Below are 16,654 nucleotides of genomic sequence, written 5' to 3' on the forward strand. Positions count from 1 at the left end.
AATTTTTAATTTTACTAAATTATAGATCCTGGATTCTGTTTTTTTCTTGTGATATTTAGATTTCAAAGCATCAAAGCTATAAATGAATTTAAAGTCTGCATGAAATGAAAATTCATGCATATCTATATTCTAAATGCATCTTATTGTGAACAATTTGTTCATGCATGTTAATTTTTGTAGTTGAAAATACCATCGCTAATCGCTGGTTGGCAGACTTTTGTACAATAGACTGCAAACTTACATTCAGATCTGTCACCATCCATTCAACAACTGATAGATAAAACCAAGTCTAGCCCTACATTTTTTTTTTTCCTTTTTTGATAATCCATTTCACCTGGGTGTACGCTACAATACACAATACTTCCATTGCATGAGAAATTTAATGTAAGATTGACGTATTTTGGATAAAGAGATTGTTCCAGGATTTAAATATTGTAAACTTAAGCAGTGAGTGATCAAAATTCAGAATGACTTTAGCCCATTCCTCTATTTATATTTGTTCCAGGGTATTATTCCTTAAGATGATGCACTTTTTGAATACAATTTTTGAATAGTGCCCAAATTTAATTGGATCGGGCTTTGACAGTAGAACATATATATTCAAAATAACTTAATATTTTTTGCTACCTGAAACAGGTTCTGAATTATTTTTGCTTTGTTTTGCTCTGTTACTTCTAATAAAAATCAACCCAGTACCATAAATACATACCATTCATGAAGCATGGTCATCAAGCAGAACATATTTCTATGTACATCATTTATAAAAAACATTCTTATACATTTTAATTCAGTGGAGCATTTAATGTAATTATGCGAGAATGGCTTTATGAATGGTTTTTACAGAAAATCATTCTGCTTGTGTTTCATGAATAAGGCCCAGTGTTTAAAGTGTGGGTGATGTTGGATTTGTGCCACACTTTGAATTTGGTCAAAAACTCTGAGCACAAAATCTGACCCATTCACCGCAGGGTTAATATTATGCTCTTAGCAGTTCATCTTCATCTCTGCATGTTTTATAGTGGCTTCTTTTGTGCCACCCTACAATTAGTGTTTTGTAGAGTTCATGATGGCAAACTCATACATCACTGCTCCACTTACATCGTAAAAGGAATTGTTGGCTTTAGTGTGGCTTTGTGGCTTGTTTTCCAAATCATTTTGAAGGATGTTTTTTGGAGGGACTGCCTGGGCGGCTTGATAGTTTGAGGTGTACCTTTTCTTATTTAGGCATTTATTGAACTAAATTTTACTGTTGGATTTTAAATACCTCTGTAAAATACCCATCTATGACCTAAAGTTTTATTTAAGTCCTCTTTGTTCACGTTGCCTTCTGGCATGGGTTTGACATTTTGTCCTTGTTTTAGCTAAACAGTCCCCTACCATTTTTAGCAAAATATCACATGTGTTTTGATTGAACTTGAAACTCTTCTGTGGTGTCTAATGACTAATTTGTCAAACTTAGCCAGCATTTTATTTAATTTATTTTGACGTCTAGTTGTTCTGTTCCAGGTAATGCCACGTAGGCCTCCAGGGCTGCAGACGTCATTACGCAACTGACGGGATGTGACGCGCGCCGCCTCCCTTGTTCCTTGTTATTGGATATCCCTCCGCCCTCCGACGCAGTTATCAAAAACAAGCTAGTTTGTAAACACTATAGACGGCAGATTTTCTTGGAGATTTTTAAGATCTCCCAGCCTGTGACAATGAAGTTTATGTACAAAGAGGAACATCCATTTGAGAAGCGACGGTCCGAAGGGGAGAAAATCAGAAAGAAGTACCCGGATAGAGTGCCTGTGAGTCAGACAAATTTGTTTTTGTCAGGGCCCCGCTCGTACAAATAACATAAACCGAGGCTTTAGACAGTGACAACGCTAATTTATGAGGGGAAACCGTGTGAAAATAGCATTTCGTCTAAAAAACCGCGAAACCGTGCATATATATGTTTAATTAATGGATTGTCATCGTCATTTTAAGCTGTCCTTCATATGAAGGGACTGGCGTTAGTCTCAGTAAACTTCCGTTTCAATACAAAATTGTGGCATCGTTTACAGTACAAGTAATGGAATAACCAATATATATTTTAAAAAGATTATGTAATGTAAGTTTACATTTAATGCATATCAAGGTATTAAATATCATATAGCGAGAGATCGTCTCTGTGAGTCATTCATATGAACCTTGTTATTTTGACAGAGTCGAGGACAAAATGACTAGAATATGAAATTTTCTGACATACCATGTGGCCTCACACTGAGTTCATTTTCAGTTGCATTATGTGTCGTATGTCAAATATCAGCAACCAAATTTGTTAGAATGGGAATGTGCCCAAAGCTGGGGAACTCCCATAACGGCATTGTTATTATAATACTAAAAGATGCTGTTGTTCTCACATTACTGTCAGTGTTTATTATTAACAGCACTGATTTGTTTTCCGCAGGTGATCGTGGAGAAAGCTCCCAAAGCCAGAATAGGAGATCTGGACAAGAAGAAATATCTCGTCCCGTCTGACCTCACAGGTTCATTCCCTTGGGCAATACAGAACAATTTGCATAATCTTTAATAGTATTAAAGATATGAAGGATTTGCATTAACATTTTTTTTGTTATTTCTGGTGGGGCAGTTCTACTTCCTCATTCGGAAAAGGATCCACTTGAGGGCCGAAGATGCCCTCTTCTTCTTTGTAAACAACGTCATTCCTCCAACATCAGCCACTATGGGGCTGCTTTACCAGGTACATCATATGAATGTATTTGTACATTATTATTTGTGTTTGTTTTAAAGGGGTCATATGACATTGCTAAAAATAACATTATTTGGTGTAATGCAATGTGTTTATGCAGTTTAAGGTTAAAAAAAACCATTATTTTCCACATACTGTACTTTATTGTTGCTCCTTTATGCCCCGCTTTCTGAAATGCGTCGATTTTTACAAAGCTCATTGTTCTGAAAAGTGAGGTGTATGCTGATTGGCCAGCTATCCAGTGCGTTGTGATTGGCTGAAAACCTCAAGCGTTTGACGGAAATGTTACGCCCCTTACTGTACTGTGATGCCGTCTCCCGGCACAACGAGACAAAACCAATAAAACCCATTACTAACGAGGGATTTGTTGCATCCAGTGGGGACATAATTACTGATTATAATGACTTATACTGTCTTTTTACGCACTGCTTGCGTATCACGCTGCATAAACATAAAACATGTCTGCATTTGTGATCGGAGAAATGACAAACAACAAGCGCTACTCTACACTGCTCAAAACTAGCGTTTGAATCATCAGTGGTGAATTCTTTAAATATGAGACGTACTAACAGACTGTCCTTGCAAAGTTTGAATTGCCCCACTTTATAGAAACAGCCTTTGTGCATAGACGGCATTGTACACTCCCAAGTTCAGGAAACAGTCCTCCATAAAATGTGCTGCACACATCTGAATATTTGGGTTGAACTCTTCTGGAACAGTGTTGTAAATACAACTTAATTACTGATTTCTAGTTGTGTCCTCTTTTGGAAGGCCAAACAAAGTAGTTTCGCTTTCACAACAAAACACACAGCATCTCCACAACATGGCGGCGGTGACAGCAACAATACTACAGCGTGAATCAAAGTTACTCCTTCTTTCTTTGCGTGAACATTTGGCCGGTGTTATGCAAATCTTCCCACATCGTGATGTAGACATGTGGGGGTGTGTTTAAATCAAGAATTTGTGGGGGTTTTTTTTTTGGGTTTTATAATTTATTTTTTTAATTTTTATTTGTGTTTTATATGAAATATAGCTTGTAACACTCCAAAGAGAAAGGAAAACTTGAAATTCCATCATGTGACCCCTTTAACTGAACCTTTTGCTCCTGTTTGTTTATATCAGTAAAATTTATAAAAAGAAGCATCTCTAAACTCTTCGACTCTGTTTCTGTGTTGTAGGAGCACCACGAAGAAGACTTTTTCCTTTACATTGCCTACAGTGATGAAAGTGTCTATGGGGATGTTTTGAGAGATGTGTAACCAATTTACTTGCCCCACACTACCCTTCCTTAAAATAAATAATCAATACGTTAGGCCACATGAAGTGTACATTTTGAATGCAATTTCATATCCTCCTAGTCTGTTTATGAAATATTGTTTGTACTCTATGCTGCCTGCATATTGTTCCTTCCTACTTAAGAGTTCCTCCCTCAGTCTTGCCTTTAGGCAGACCGGATACAACCTACGTCCTGATCTGTTTCAGTAAATTAGTGGTACTCATATACGTAAAAGCTTGTTCAGTGTTCTAAACTTCTCCTTTTACCTTTTCTCACTTCCCCCAGCACGACATGCACCCTGCAGTCACCTTGCTATTCTGTCGATCTTTAATGTTTGGTTCAAGTTTGTTTTTTAGCCACCATATTTGCACAGACCAAAATCGCTGATAATACTGGACTGTAATACCATGCAATGTGTGTGAGTGCGAGTGTGTAAGTGTTGCCAATAATTATTATTTTGAAATGGGTTGGGGCTGCTGTTCATTTGAATACGCTGGTTAAAAGATAAAAAAAAAAAAAAAAGTATTTTCAGTTGACATGCTGTAGGAGTTTGCTTGTTTATGTTTCAGTTTTCTTATAATCATTATTATGAGGTTGACGTTCATGAATTGATTGGCCTTTTTTTTTTCTTTGTATCATGGATTGGTGTGTTTTGTTCCTTTTCCCCTAAAAGCTTTAATTGTCATGGTCACCAATCTCAAGCTTCCCATAATTATAAACCTGATGTAAAAAGCTGCCTGTGTCAGTCTTTAATGGGTTCTGAGTTATGCTTTTATCACAGATCTGAGAACAGATAGATAGATAGATAGATAGATAGATAGATAGATAGATAGATAGAAGGTTTCATAAAGAATTAAGCATATGATTTAAAAATAATTAAAAAGTTATGCCTAGTAGACTTGTGCAGGTACATACAAAAACAGAAAAATAAAATCAAAAGAAAAATAAAATTAAACATTCAAATAAATGTTACAATCAAAAATGAACACATTTAAAAGCTCTGTTATTTTTCAAACATTGTATTGCTGAACTTTTGTCTTCAAATTAAAAACCTTATTTCCCACATATTTACATTTGTGTATACTATATTTAGCTAATAGATATTGTATTTAGACGATATCAAAGTTTGTAAATTACATTCCTTATTAGACTTGTCTTGCGTGGGGAAAATCCATAGCTGCAAGCCGAGCTGATGAAATGTCTTGATGGGCGTTTCATTTTTGCTCTGTGACACGTGACGTGCCGTCATCAATACACGCCCACAGCGGAAGTGCGCCAAACTGGGTTTCCTGTCAATTTTTATTTTGGTTAATTACTGATACGTTTGTTTATTTTTCTTTAAGGAAAGCCTTCAGACAAGCTCAGCATACGTTTAATCTCAGAAACGGACAAAAGTGCGTTACATGAAGATTCCACGAATGTCACTGCAAGAGTTTTATTTAATTTAGTTCGCTGATTTTGCAAGCTAGCTGACTAAGCTGTCACTTGAGCCGTTAGCCTGCTGGCCTAATGGTCAGGTGTTAATGCAACTTACTGCAAACAGAAAATACTGAAATCGCTTTCGTCTGTAAAATCGAGCTTATGAAAGATGGTTTTTTTGGACTGATTAACTGAATCGACTTTCTAAACGTTCAGGTTACTGCACGCATAGCCAGCTAGCTTGTGAAGCCGTTACAGAGCTAACCCAGTTCCGCTAGTTTGCTAATTTATTGCCTTGTATTGCTTCTCAGATTACCACACCTCTTTCTTCTCATTTATATTTTGCTCTAACTCGTAGTCTTTGGTTTTTAGAATTGATATGGTAAGTTGGTTTAAAAACCGTTAGCAAGGCTTGTCAACTTTTTGACAGCTGCCTTAATAAGTTTGTGTTTGTGATGTGTCATCCTGAACCCGTCAAATGTCTAAATCGTGCTGTACAGCAATACTAAGAATATTCTTGGTTCTGTTAAATTTTTAACGTTGCCATTTAACATGGTTTAATGATTACCAGACTATCAGTTCTTGAATTGTTTCTCACTTTGACTATTCTAGTTGTGGTAAGACCACTAAAATCTGAATTCAGACTTAGTGGACTCACAAGTGACTAAAAATGCAGATGCTGATATTAATGTTGAAACATTTTCCTAACATCTCAATAGCTGGCACCGCCAATCCCTACCATCATGCCGGCTCTTCTAGAGAGGCCTAAACTGTCTAATGCCATGGCACGTGCCTTACACAAACACATTATGAGAGAGAGGGAGCGGAAGAGGCAAGGTGAGCCCAGAATTCTGCTGTATATACTAAAATAATTTTGGTGATGATGTACATTGTGATCAGTTATCCATTGTTTATTTCAGAGGAAGAAGAGGTTGACAAAATGATGGAGCAGAAACTAAAAGAAGAGGAAGAGAGGAAGAGGAAGAAAGAGATGGAGGAGAGAATGTCTTTAGAGGAAACGAAAGAGCAGGTGCATCTATATGATTGCTGCGTACTAATACTTGGATTATTTACAAAAGGTGTTGTAATTATGTTGTTGTTTAGGACTCATGAACAACCCTGTATTTCTCTCTTATTAGATAATGAAGATGGGAGTGAAGCTGCAGGGTCTTCAGGAGGAGAAGCATCAGCTGTTTCTACAGCTGAAGAAAGTCCTACATGAGGAGGAGAAAAGACGACGCAAAGAACAGAGGTATGCAAAAGAGAGCTGGCAAATTCAGATGTCAAATGGAAAAGTTATGTCTCCACGCCATAAATAGTATATCAAGCCCCAGAAGCCAGATCCTATCCGTTTTGTATGGGATCCGAACAACTAGTCAGCGTAGTTGTCTGGTACTCAAAACTGTTTTAACAGTCAAGAGGTTGACTGAGAAAGCCAGAGAAGAGCAGAAAAAGCAGACATGATGATAAAAAATTAGTTTCAATGCTCAGACGTCTTCTGACGGGCACTAATCAAACAGAAAAGAGTTCTGTTAGAAAACAGTTATTTTAAATTGTAATTATATTTCACAATATTACAGTTTCACTGTTTTTGTGTATGCCTTGTTGAGCATAAAATATTTAAAAAAATATCGGTTGTGTATACAGTATGTGAATATATATCCATAGATTTTGAAAATGACATTTGTTAATTAGTTTATTATAACTAGAATTCTTTTATATGTTTACAGTGACATGACAACTCTGACTTCGGCAGCATACCAGCCTAATATGGCCATGCACTCTGGGCAGCACCTTCTCAGCATGCAAGGTGACCACTGTTTGGCATCTTCAGTGATCTGTCAAAGAAGTATAAAGCTGTAACTGTCAGAGTTTACTAGAATTGGCCTTCAATAATGACTTCATTTTGCTCCACTGTTCATTTTCACTCAGCGGGTCAGGTTAGTCATGGGCGTCCAGGTGCTCTTCTTGGGGAACGCAGCAAACAGCTCTTCCAGTCTCAAGTCATTCCTGTGAGTGTGATATTTTAGTGTACATCAATCTATTTGTAATAATAATGAGGGACACCTGGTTCAGGTACCATTCACAAACTGCATTTTTTTCGGTGTGTGTGTTCATTAAAAAATTATTGGCTGCTTGCCATTGTCTTAGACGCGTCATTTCCAGTCTCAGCCGGGATTCAGTGCAGGTGGAACAGAGCATGGCCAGTATTCTGGAGGCCAGCCGAGTCACAGCCCGTATGGAGTCACTCAGGCTCAGCATACATCACCTTTTGCCTCCAGCCAGCCGGTGGCAGCCAACTATGCCAGTAGTTCACAACTTAGAGGTACCTTGTTTGTATTTTCCTTCAGTCCACATATTTAGATGTGGATATGTGTTTCTTGCTTGTAAAATGTTATCATTTTCTGTTTCCAGGTGCATGCATTCCAGGCCATGCAGTACCTGCCCCATCAGCAGCAGGGCTATGCGGTCCACAGTCATTTCACCTCTCAGCCTGGTGTGTGTAATGTGCCTGTGTGTGTATGAGTTCATGCTGCTACACTGTAGCATACTTTTATAATGAAATATTATATTTGTGATTACTAATGTTGCGGCGCATAAATAGTGTTTCAAATCAGCCAATCAAAGGTGCAGTTTTAGTTAGGATAACTAATTCGAAAGTTAGGGGTCAGTTTAGTTTCAATTAAAATAAAAGAAGTATCTTGCGCTCCCCAAGACTGCACTTATTTGATTAAAAAAATAATTAAAAACAGTAATATTGTAAAAAAAAAAAAAAAAAAAAAAACAGTATTCGTTGATGAATAAGAAGTCAAAAGAATCAGCATTTTTTGGTAATAGAACACTTTTGTAACATTATACATATTTTTACTGTCACTTTAAATAAATAAAATGCATCCTTGCTGAATAGAAGAATTACTTTTTTAAAAGATGAAAATCTTACTGAGCCCAAACTTTTGAACTGTAGTGTATGTATACAGTAGACAGCAAGACCGTAAGTTTTTCAACAGGGCCTGTCCCACATAATTTTTTTCCATCATCCTTTTGGCAGACACCTTTTGCAATCCTTCTGTATTCCTTCTTTCATTCCAGGTTACATCCCCAGTGCTGGGATTCCCCTGCAGAAACAGTTGGAACATGCTAACCAGCAGTCCGGCTTCACAGATTCGGTAAGTAGGGCCGGTCAGGATGTAAACTCTTGATAAATAGGAACAAAGAAAGGTCAGCTGCTTTAAACAGCTCAGTGCAGAGGTCCACTGGATGTGTCTGTGCAAACATTACTCATATTTGTGTTTTTTTTTAGAGTCCTTTGAGGCCCATGCATCCGCAGGCTCTACATGTGAGCGCTGCAGGTTTACTGCCTACTCCCTCTATTGCTGTCCAGATCCCTCCTGTCAAGGTCAGAGCCAAGCCTATTAATGAAATCAATATTACCATAGTCTTTCTGTTGCATTGTTGCAGATTTTCAGTTGATTAAGATAAAGGGAATTCATTTATTTTTAGCCTAAAATAGTAGCATTTCTTTGCTCTTATGTTTTGGGCATAAATATCTTGCGGTTTTTCTTTGGATAGACTGTCTTACCATATCCACATCCACCAAGGCCAGCTTCCCCAGGTGCATTCACACATGGAACACCCTCACAACAAGCACATGCAGTGAGTTCTGTTCAAACCAAATATACCGTTTTAATTACAGCATGTGGGTCAAAGACATGATGTCCGCATCAAAAGACATTTACAAAAGTGATTTTATGTCCATAGAAAGCACATTAAATGTAGGTAAAGTGTCTACTTTTAAGGTCTCAAATAAGTTTTTGGAGGAAAAAGTGTAAAAATTTGGTTGGAATAAATCAGTGTAACACAATATTTATGTAAAAATTCAAACAACATGCTTATTCTGATGTGTACATATTAAGATATATAAAAGAATAAGGGAGCATATTAAATTTTGTGTTTTAAATTAGTAAAAAAAAATCTTACTGACAAACAGGCAAAACCTAGGATAGTGGCAAATTTAACAAATTTAAAATTAGAACTAATTAGTATAATATGCCTGACAAGATTGTTACACTGAATGACATTTTAGTGGGTCTCTTCTGTAAATCAGGGAAAAGTTTATGATATTTATTTTTTTTGCTCAGAACAACAAAAACAAAATTGCAATCAAATTAAACTTTTTAATTTTGGGGGGGGGGAAACAACAACAATCTAAAGCAGTATTACACTTTTTGTTTTCATGCTTCAACCCTTTTTCGTCTTTGACCCACTGTTCAAAGGTTTGGGGTCAGTGAGATATATGTGTGTGTGTGTGTGTGTGTGTGTGTGTATATATATATATATATATATACACACACACACACACACACAGTAGTCAACATTTGAAGTGGTAGACTTCCAAATAGAATCAATAACAACAGCTAAGTAGTCCCTCTAGAATAGATTATTTTTGCTAACAAGCAAAATATGTTTGCTGTGTAAATCAGACTTACTGAAAAAGCAAAGTCATTCTCTGCCAGCAGGAGATGCTTTAAAGCGAGAGACACAGAGGTTTCCCCAGTAACTGCTGTACACAAAGCAGCGCTGAGCTCACAAACGCTGCTTTATCAGGCACATAGCATGCAAGATGAAATTAAAATGACATTGAAAATTTAATAGACTAATTTAAGATAGTCTTCCTTCAGAAACACAGTGATATAAAAACACCCATGCCTCATTTTGATTTTTAAACGTGCAGTACGTGCTCATGTTTATTCAACGAAGCCTTTTGGAAAATCGGTCAGTTTTTATATTGTGAGTGCCACATATAAATAAATGTATGGGAAACACATCCCACAGCACAACCACCTAAGCCCAACATCAGTCTACTCATCACCTTAACTTTAACTGCGTTTGTAGACCGCGGCATAGCCAGACTGATAAACAAACACAGACCGGAAGTTAACTTCGGCCAGGCGTGTGCGCCCGATGAAACAGTCTATATTTATATATATTAGTGCTGGCAAACGATTAATCGCAATTAATCACATCCAGAATAAAAGCTTTTGTGTGCATAATATATGTGTGTGTACTGTGTATATTTATGTGAGTTAGGGATATGCCGGTATCACTTTTTCATGTTGCAATTAATTGCTAATGCTTTTATTATGGTATATGGTATTATCACGGTATTGAAATTTAGTTTTAAAAAAAGTGGTCATAATACAGGTTAAATAACTTTTTTCTTATAACAAAAATAACTGAACATTTAAATACAATAAAGCAATACAGAAAAATATATACATTTAAAAGTTTTACACGGATTAAAGCGCAAAAGAACTATAAAGACCAATAGGTATCACTTTAAAATAAGACCTCATTAGTTAACCTTAGTCATTTGCTACAGATGTTATTAATCTTTGTTAAAAAATACAAGTCTTAGTTCATGTTAACTTATTAAATAACACAGTTGCAACTTTCGATTTTAACAACGTGTTATTAAATAATGGAATACCTAAGATTGATGAATGTTCAGAAGAATTTTTCATTGGCAGTTTGTTAACTAATGAATTTACTATTGTTAACTAATGAAGCCCTAATGTAAAGTGTGAACGAACAATAAAGAATCAAAACCCTTTCAAACAATATCTAGGACATGTTGTAGTCCAGATTAAAATGTTAAAAAATGTGAAAATAAATAGCCTATTAACTCTAAATATTTAAGTATTTGGCGCTGTGATGAACACCATAGCAAATCCACAAATCTGAATGGCTATTTATGGCTAGAAAGTAGAGCAGCTGCTTTATTTATGGGGTTTCCAGGGTAACGGCTGCATTTTCTGCAGTTTAGCGCCATCTGCTGTCAGAGAGTGAATGTGCTTTCATTCAGCGCATCTCACGTGTTCCCCCATGTGCTTCTCATGCGTGCTTGTTTACATCAGAGCGCACAAGCAGCATACAGCGGTGTTGTGCATTTTGACCAGTTGATGGGAAAAGTATTCTTAAAATGTATTCGAAATACTGGATAATTTATAATATATAAGACACACACATACAGCATATATTTTTAAAATATTTACATGCATTTACATGTGTATATTTCTATTCATATAAATTATATCATACATAAATATATTTAATATGTAAATGTAACATATTTTTCTTAAATATTTACATGAATGTGTGTGTATTTATATATACATAATACATATACACAGTATCTACACATATATTACGTAAACAAAATCTTTTATTCTGGATGCGAAAAATTGTAAAAAAACATATATATCATATATCACAATCACAGTTTCCACAAAAACACTAAGCAGCACAACTGTTTGGCTGCTGAAAATTCAGCTTTGCCATCACAAGAATAAATCAATTTTAAAATATATTGAAGTAGAAAAGTTATTTTAGATTGTAATAACATTTCACAATATTACTGTATTTTTGATCTAATAAATGCAGCTTTGGTGAGCATAAGAGACTTCTTTCAGAAACATTTAAAAAAATCTTACCATCCCAAACTTTTGAATAGTAATGTGTGTGTGTGTGTGTGTGTATATATATATATATATATATATATATATATATATATATATATATATATATATATATATATATATATATAGTATCTTAATTGATAAACATCAGATTTCCAAGAAAAAATCAATAGTGAATATAAGTTATAGAAAATATAACAGTTTGTGTAACAATAATTTAATGTCTGATTAAGATCTGTTTAAGGAAATGTGACATTCTTTTTTTCTTCTTTTGTTGTACAGGCTACATTTCAAAGCTCTTCTCAACCAACCCCTCGCCACACCTACCTTTCTCACAGCCAATCAGGGCAGAGGTTTTACCACCATGGCAAATAGCTATTCATTTCAGTCTAATGCAGATAGATGTTGAAGATAAGATTCACCACTTTGAAGGCTTTTGGATTAAAGCTAAATAGCACACAACGCTTGGCATCATAATGTTATGACGTAGAACACATGACTGCTTTACTGTCACATGCAAGTCATTTTCTGTTATTCTTCAGCTGGTAGACCTCCCTTTGCAGCAGGGTATGCCATTTATTTCAATATTACAGTGGGATGTGTCTGAAAGTTTCTTTTATGCATTTGAGGACGTGGGCAACAGCTGTGCCAACATTAGTAACATTATAATACTACCATTTAATGACACAACTAGAGTTAAATGTGGTTTTAAAACTAAATAATGTAGAAACAGATTAGACTATTTTTCCATGTTCTGTAACAGACCTCCCACTCAGGGCCGTCTATAACTTGCATTAACATTGATGAATGCACCTTTTCTCTAATTCAGAGAATAGGGAAATATTTTCATATGATTTTAAATTGTAAATGTAATGTTTTTAGCCAACCAACTTAATTTCACAAACTTGCAATTAAAAACAAATGTTATGAATAATCTGTTTAAAAGAGCTTGTTAAAACGGTAATAAATAGTTGTGTAGAAAAAAACATTTTATTTGGATTTTTCTTTTGTCTGTATTAATTCTTTTTAGTGGCACTCAATTATGTGGTTGGGTGGAAGTGTGTTTTGAAATTGCATTATGTAAATACCTTGATAATGATGAAATTTATTCAGCACTCAACATTTCTTTCCAATTCAATTTAGATCTTTTGTTATTTTTGTCGGCTGTTCCTCTTAAATACTGTGGAAATCCCCAGTACTATTGACCACATAGCACTTCACCTCATCTTGAAAGCATGCCACTCTATTTAGTCTGTCCTAGCCTACATTTCCTTGAGTTTAAGACATCAGGAATAAACTATTGTAAGCTGAAGGATTACTTCTCTCTCTTTTATTTTAGATAAATCATAAGGCACACAACTTTACAGCTTTCCCTCTAACTCATAAACATCTCCTATTCTGAAGCCATTATAAGTAAATCACTTGTTTGGTACTGTTAAATGGATAAATGAAAAATCTCATTATTCACTTACCCTCATGTTCTCAAAAACCTTTGACTTTCTTTTGTGGAACACAAATAGAACATGTTTTTGTGTTTCATAGAAGAAAAATGTTTGGAAAGATATGAGGGGAAAGCAAATAATGACCAAATGTTTATTTATGGATCAACTGTAATTTTATAAGTTATGAGGTCACCTGACAAGAGTACTGTTGGTAAAATGCCATGGAAGTGTGTGGTTAGCCATCAGAGACTTCCAAAAGGTCCTCTTAAAAACCGCTAAACTTGGCAGGAAGTTATGGAGGAAGAACTTGTATGCCTCCCTTTCCGTACCACTCCTTTTACAGAATTTGCATTTACTGAAGGGTCTGTGAGACACCTTTTTGTGGTTGCATCTCAAAGATGAGATTAAGTGTAGTTTTTGTCAAATAATTTGCATAAAACAATACACATTCTAAATGTGGTCCAGTATTGAATGTTTGTGCTTATGTGCAAGTATGAATGAAGTGAATATCTGTTATAAAAATTTGTCAGTATATGCATGTAGAAAAAGAGCGGGAATTAGAGATGTCTGTGTGTGTGTGTGTGAAAGAGAGCAAACACGAATTTAGCTGTTGATTCACCTCCGGCCCGCCCACTTACTGTTGGCCTGAGCTGTTTTCTTTTTCAAACTGCTCTCTGTCTCAAACCGTCAGAGAGCGAGCCAAAGTGAGAATTTTTGACTGACTGATTCATGTTGAAGATGACATAAACCAAGCTTCTTGAAAAAATAAAAGGCTACAAAACACCTCAATTCACTCCTTTGGGTTAACTTTGAGTGTGTGCTCAGTGAATAACAATGAACCCATTCGTCAGCGACTTAAGTGAGCTTGTATGCATGCGATAATATGAGATTTCTTTGAAACAGCTATGCAGTCACGGTTTCTCTTTCAGTCTGCCCCGAAATAACCAAACCTCAGATTGCAACACGTTAGCCTAGTCAACTCGAGGACAAGAAAAAAAAAATATCAAAGTGAAACTCCCTGTCAAATCTTCAGCTGCTGTATCAGACTCGAGCACAAGCCAGTTGTTGGTCGCTCAGTGTGCTGTCCTTGTTCTGTGTGTTTAATGCAATGTGTATTAGGGTGATGCTGAAAATTAGTGACGTGAGAGGCAACATGTGACTAAACAGGCGGGAAGATTCAGCTCATCGGAAGAGAATGAGCGAGCTGCAAAATGTGAGAACCGAGTACAAACAAGACAGTACAAGAAGAGCACATCTGGTCGATATCATCGTTTTTGAATGGAAATGAAATTGCAGAATGTATGGGACATTGAAATGGCTGGGAGGTTTTGTATGCAGGCCAGCCACTAGAGAGACAGCAGGGCGGAAGTTGACAATGCAGTTTGAGCCAGTATTAGAGAGAGAGAGAGAGAGAGAAGGGAGGGAGACTGAGTGAGAAAGAGAGAAAGCCTCTCATGACTCATGAAGATGGGCTCCTTTAGAAAAAAACATACAAGAAAAATACATTTACAGACAGCAAAAGAAACAGAATTCTTGGTTTATCATTTTTTTGTTTTGTTTTTTTTAACGAGATGCGTCAAAATGAAAGTGCAGTGGCAACCAATGAATGGGTATGACTCTTCGGTTCTTTGGCAGGAAAGTACTGCATCACTGGGTACCTATGGTTTGTGTTTGTTTTCGAGTTCTTTCTTCCTATAAAGCAAGTAAGTGACGGTATCCGAGTACATATATTTTTGTCTGCATTTTACTCAATGTCGTATTTTGCCAGTGATTTGGATTTAGTTGTGGAGATGTTACAAGTTGTAATCATTTATGCTATAGGGCCAAAATATATTCCCGGGTATTTTCGAGGATAAATGGTTCATCCATATTTTAAAAAGCCGCACGAAAATCTATTGGTTGTCTTTTGACCCCCCTTTCATGACGTTTTTGGTTCTTATTTGACAAGTTCACTGCATAAACTCATGTAGCCACCTTTCTGTCTCAAACTGATGAATATTAACAATGTCCACGCTCCGTTAATCGCGATTAATTTGCGAAATGGAACCTGCGTATCCTTCGACTTCGTATTCGGGATTTGAAAACTTTATTCCGAGTTCTAGGACTGAAGCTCCAAACATTAACAGGTGAGTGACTAGTTAGCTGATCTGTACGAGCTCTGAACAAATGTCTTTATTTGTAGGCAAATCTGATGTAAAATGGTTCGCTTTTACATTTATTTATGCAATTTCGGAGATCTTTCATCCTGTTTTTAGTATTTTTATCCTTGGTTTGGGCAGAGGTGCCTGGTTGCTAAATGCTAAGTGACATGTGCTTGATATAAGAACTGTGATGAGACTCGAGGAAAAACAAAGTTGAATCTCAGTATTATCTCCGAATTATGATTATTTATTTCGGCTTGTAATACAATTATGATTTTATATGCATTTTAGAAAATTAAGAGTTGTGCAGTGATGTGTCAGCCATTTTGACATATGCAGAAGTTATACAGAGTTTCTTTTTTATATATTTGCTCATTTCCTTTTGATTTGAACATATGAGATCAATTATTTTTCCTTACATTATAAAGTCATTCACGCTTCTCTTTGGTAAATTGTATGCTAATGTGGTAACTGCATATCAGAATTAGACTTTTGAGAAAATGAGTCGATGTTAATGTGATGTTTGGTTTATCATTTATTGTAATCATCAAGAATTTTGGATTTGTATGTTTAATCCTGAAAATTCCGATTCTGTTACAATAACACTGATAAGCTAGAATTCTAAATATACTTTGACAAGCATTGAGGGAAAATACAAGTCAATGCCGTTAATGAAAATATATGCCAGAAATAAAATTACACAACATATTTACACTAAAAAAAATATGTTGCTGTACCTATGATACGTCAGAGTGTCTCTTATCCATGAAACAGAGTTAAAAGGTTGAAAAAAGTGCTAAATGTCTACTGAGATGACACAGGAAATGTAAAAGTTTACCCGGTGATTTTATGTTTTCTTAAATAAAGGGCACACACTATAAACAAATTAAAGTGTATTTTATATAACTATCTGATTTTTCTTTTAACAGAGAGAAATTCAAAAACATGCGCTTTTGAACTGTAGGTTTCAGACATTTTCTCGAATGTTCCCTCACACACACACATGCACACACATGCCTTTCTCTGAAGCATCATCAGACAAAATGTTTTCTCTTTTTTTTGCATTTGTCCACAACGAGGTTTATAATATCGATCACCATAATTTTTCCTTTTTGGTGAAAAATTAATTACAAAGCACAGTGTTGTGTAAAACCTTACATATG

General features: G+C 35.8%; 2 protein-coding genes across 2 annotated transcripts; both read left to right on the forward strand.

The window, feature by feature from the left end:
- The first annotated feature begins 1,562 nt into the window (after positions 1 to 1,562).
- On the forward strand, positions 1,563 to 4,747 carry gabarapa (GABA(A) receptor-associated protein a). Its single transcript, XM_019104275.2, has 4 exons — positions 1,563 to 1,790; positions 2,435 to 2,513; positions 2,610 to 2,728; positions 3,916 to 4,747. Exons 1-4 carry the CDS (start codon positions 1,701 to 1,703, stop codon positions 3,994 to 3,996), a joined length of 369 nt encoding a protein of 122 aa, XP_018959820.1. The 5' UTR covers positions 1,563 to 1,700; the 3' UTR covers positions 3,997 to 4,747.
- Positions 4,748 to 5,269: 522 nt separating this feature from the next.
- On the forward strand, positions 5,270 to 12,894 carry gps2 (G protein pathway suppressor 2). The gene is made up of 12 exons (XM_042723808.1): positions 5,270 to 5,814; positions 6,152 to 6,269; positions 6,353 to 6,462; positions 6,572 to 6,684; positions 7,163 to 7,242; positions 7,365 to 7,444; positions 7,584 to 7,769; positions 7,848 to 7,929; positions 8,523 to 8,599; positions 8,734 to 8,829; positions 9,003 to 9,086; positions 12,191 to 12,894. Exons 1-12 carry the CDS (start codon positions 5,812 to 5,814, stop codon positions 12,281 to 12,283), a joined length of 1,122 nt encoding a protein of 373 aa, XP_042579742.1. The 5' UTR covers positions 5,270 to 5,811; the 3' UTR covers positions 12,284 to 12,894.
- The last annotated feature ends 3,760 nt before the right edge of the window (positions 12,895 to 16,654 follow it).

Source organism: Cyprinus carpio, chromosome B5, assembly GCF_018340385.1.
Source record: "Cyprinus carpio isolate SPL01 chromosome B5, ASM1834038v1, whole genome shotgun sequence".
In the NCBI taxonomy this organism is placed as follows: Eukaryota; Metazoa; Chordata; class Actinopteri; order Cypriniformes; family Cyprinidae; genus Cyprinus; species Cyprinus carpio.

Excerpts from the sequence above, each read along its gene's own strand:
- gps2 (XM_042723808.1), top strand. Across the intron at positions 6,270-6,352 it reads GAGGGAGCGGAAGAGGCAAG|AGGAAGAAGAGGTTGACAAA; the intron begins GTGAGCCCAGAA and ends TGTTTATTTCAG. Across the intron at positions 9,087-12,190 it reads CCTCACAACAAGCACATGCA|GCTACATTTCAAAGCTCTTC; the intron begins GTGAGTTCTGTT and ends TTTGTTGTACAG.
- gabarapa (XM_019104275.2), top strand. The coding sequence starts at position 1,701 with ATGAAGTTTATGTACAAAGAGGAACATCCATTTGAGAAGCGACGGTCC. Across the intron at positions 1,791-2,434 it reads AGTACCCGGATAGAGTGCCT|GTGATCGTGGAGAAAGCTCC; the intron begins GTGAGTCAGACA and ends TGTTTTCCGCAG. Across the intron at positions 2,729-3,915 it reads CTATGGGGCTGCTTTACCAG|GAGCACCACGAAGAAGACTT; the intron begins GTACATCATATG and ends TCTGTGTTGTAG.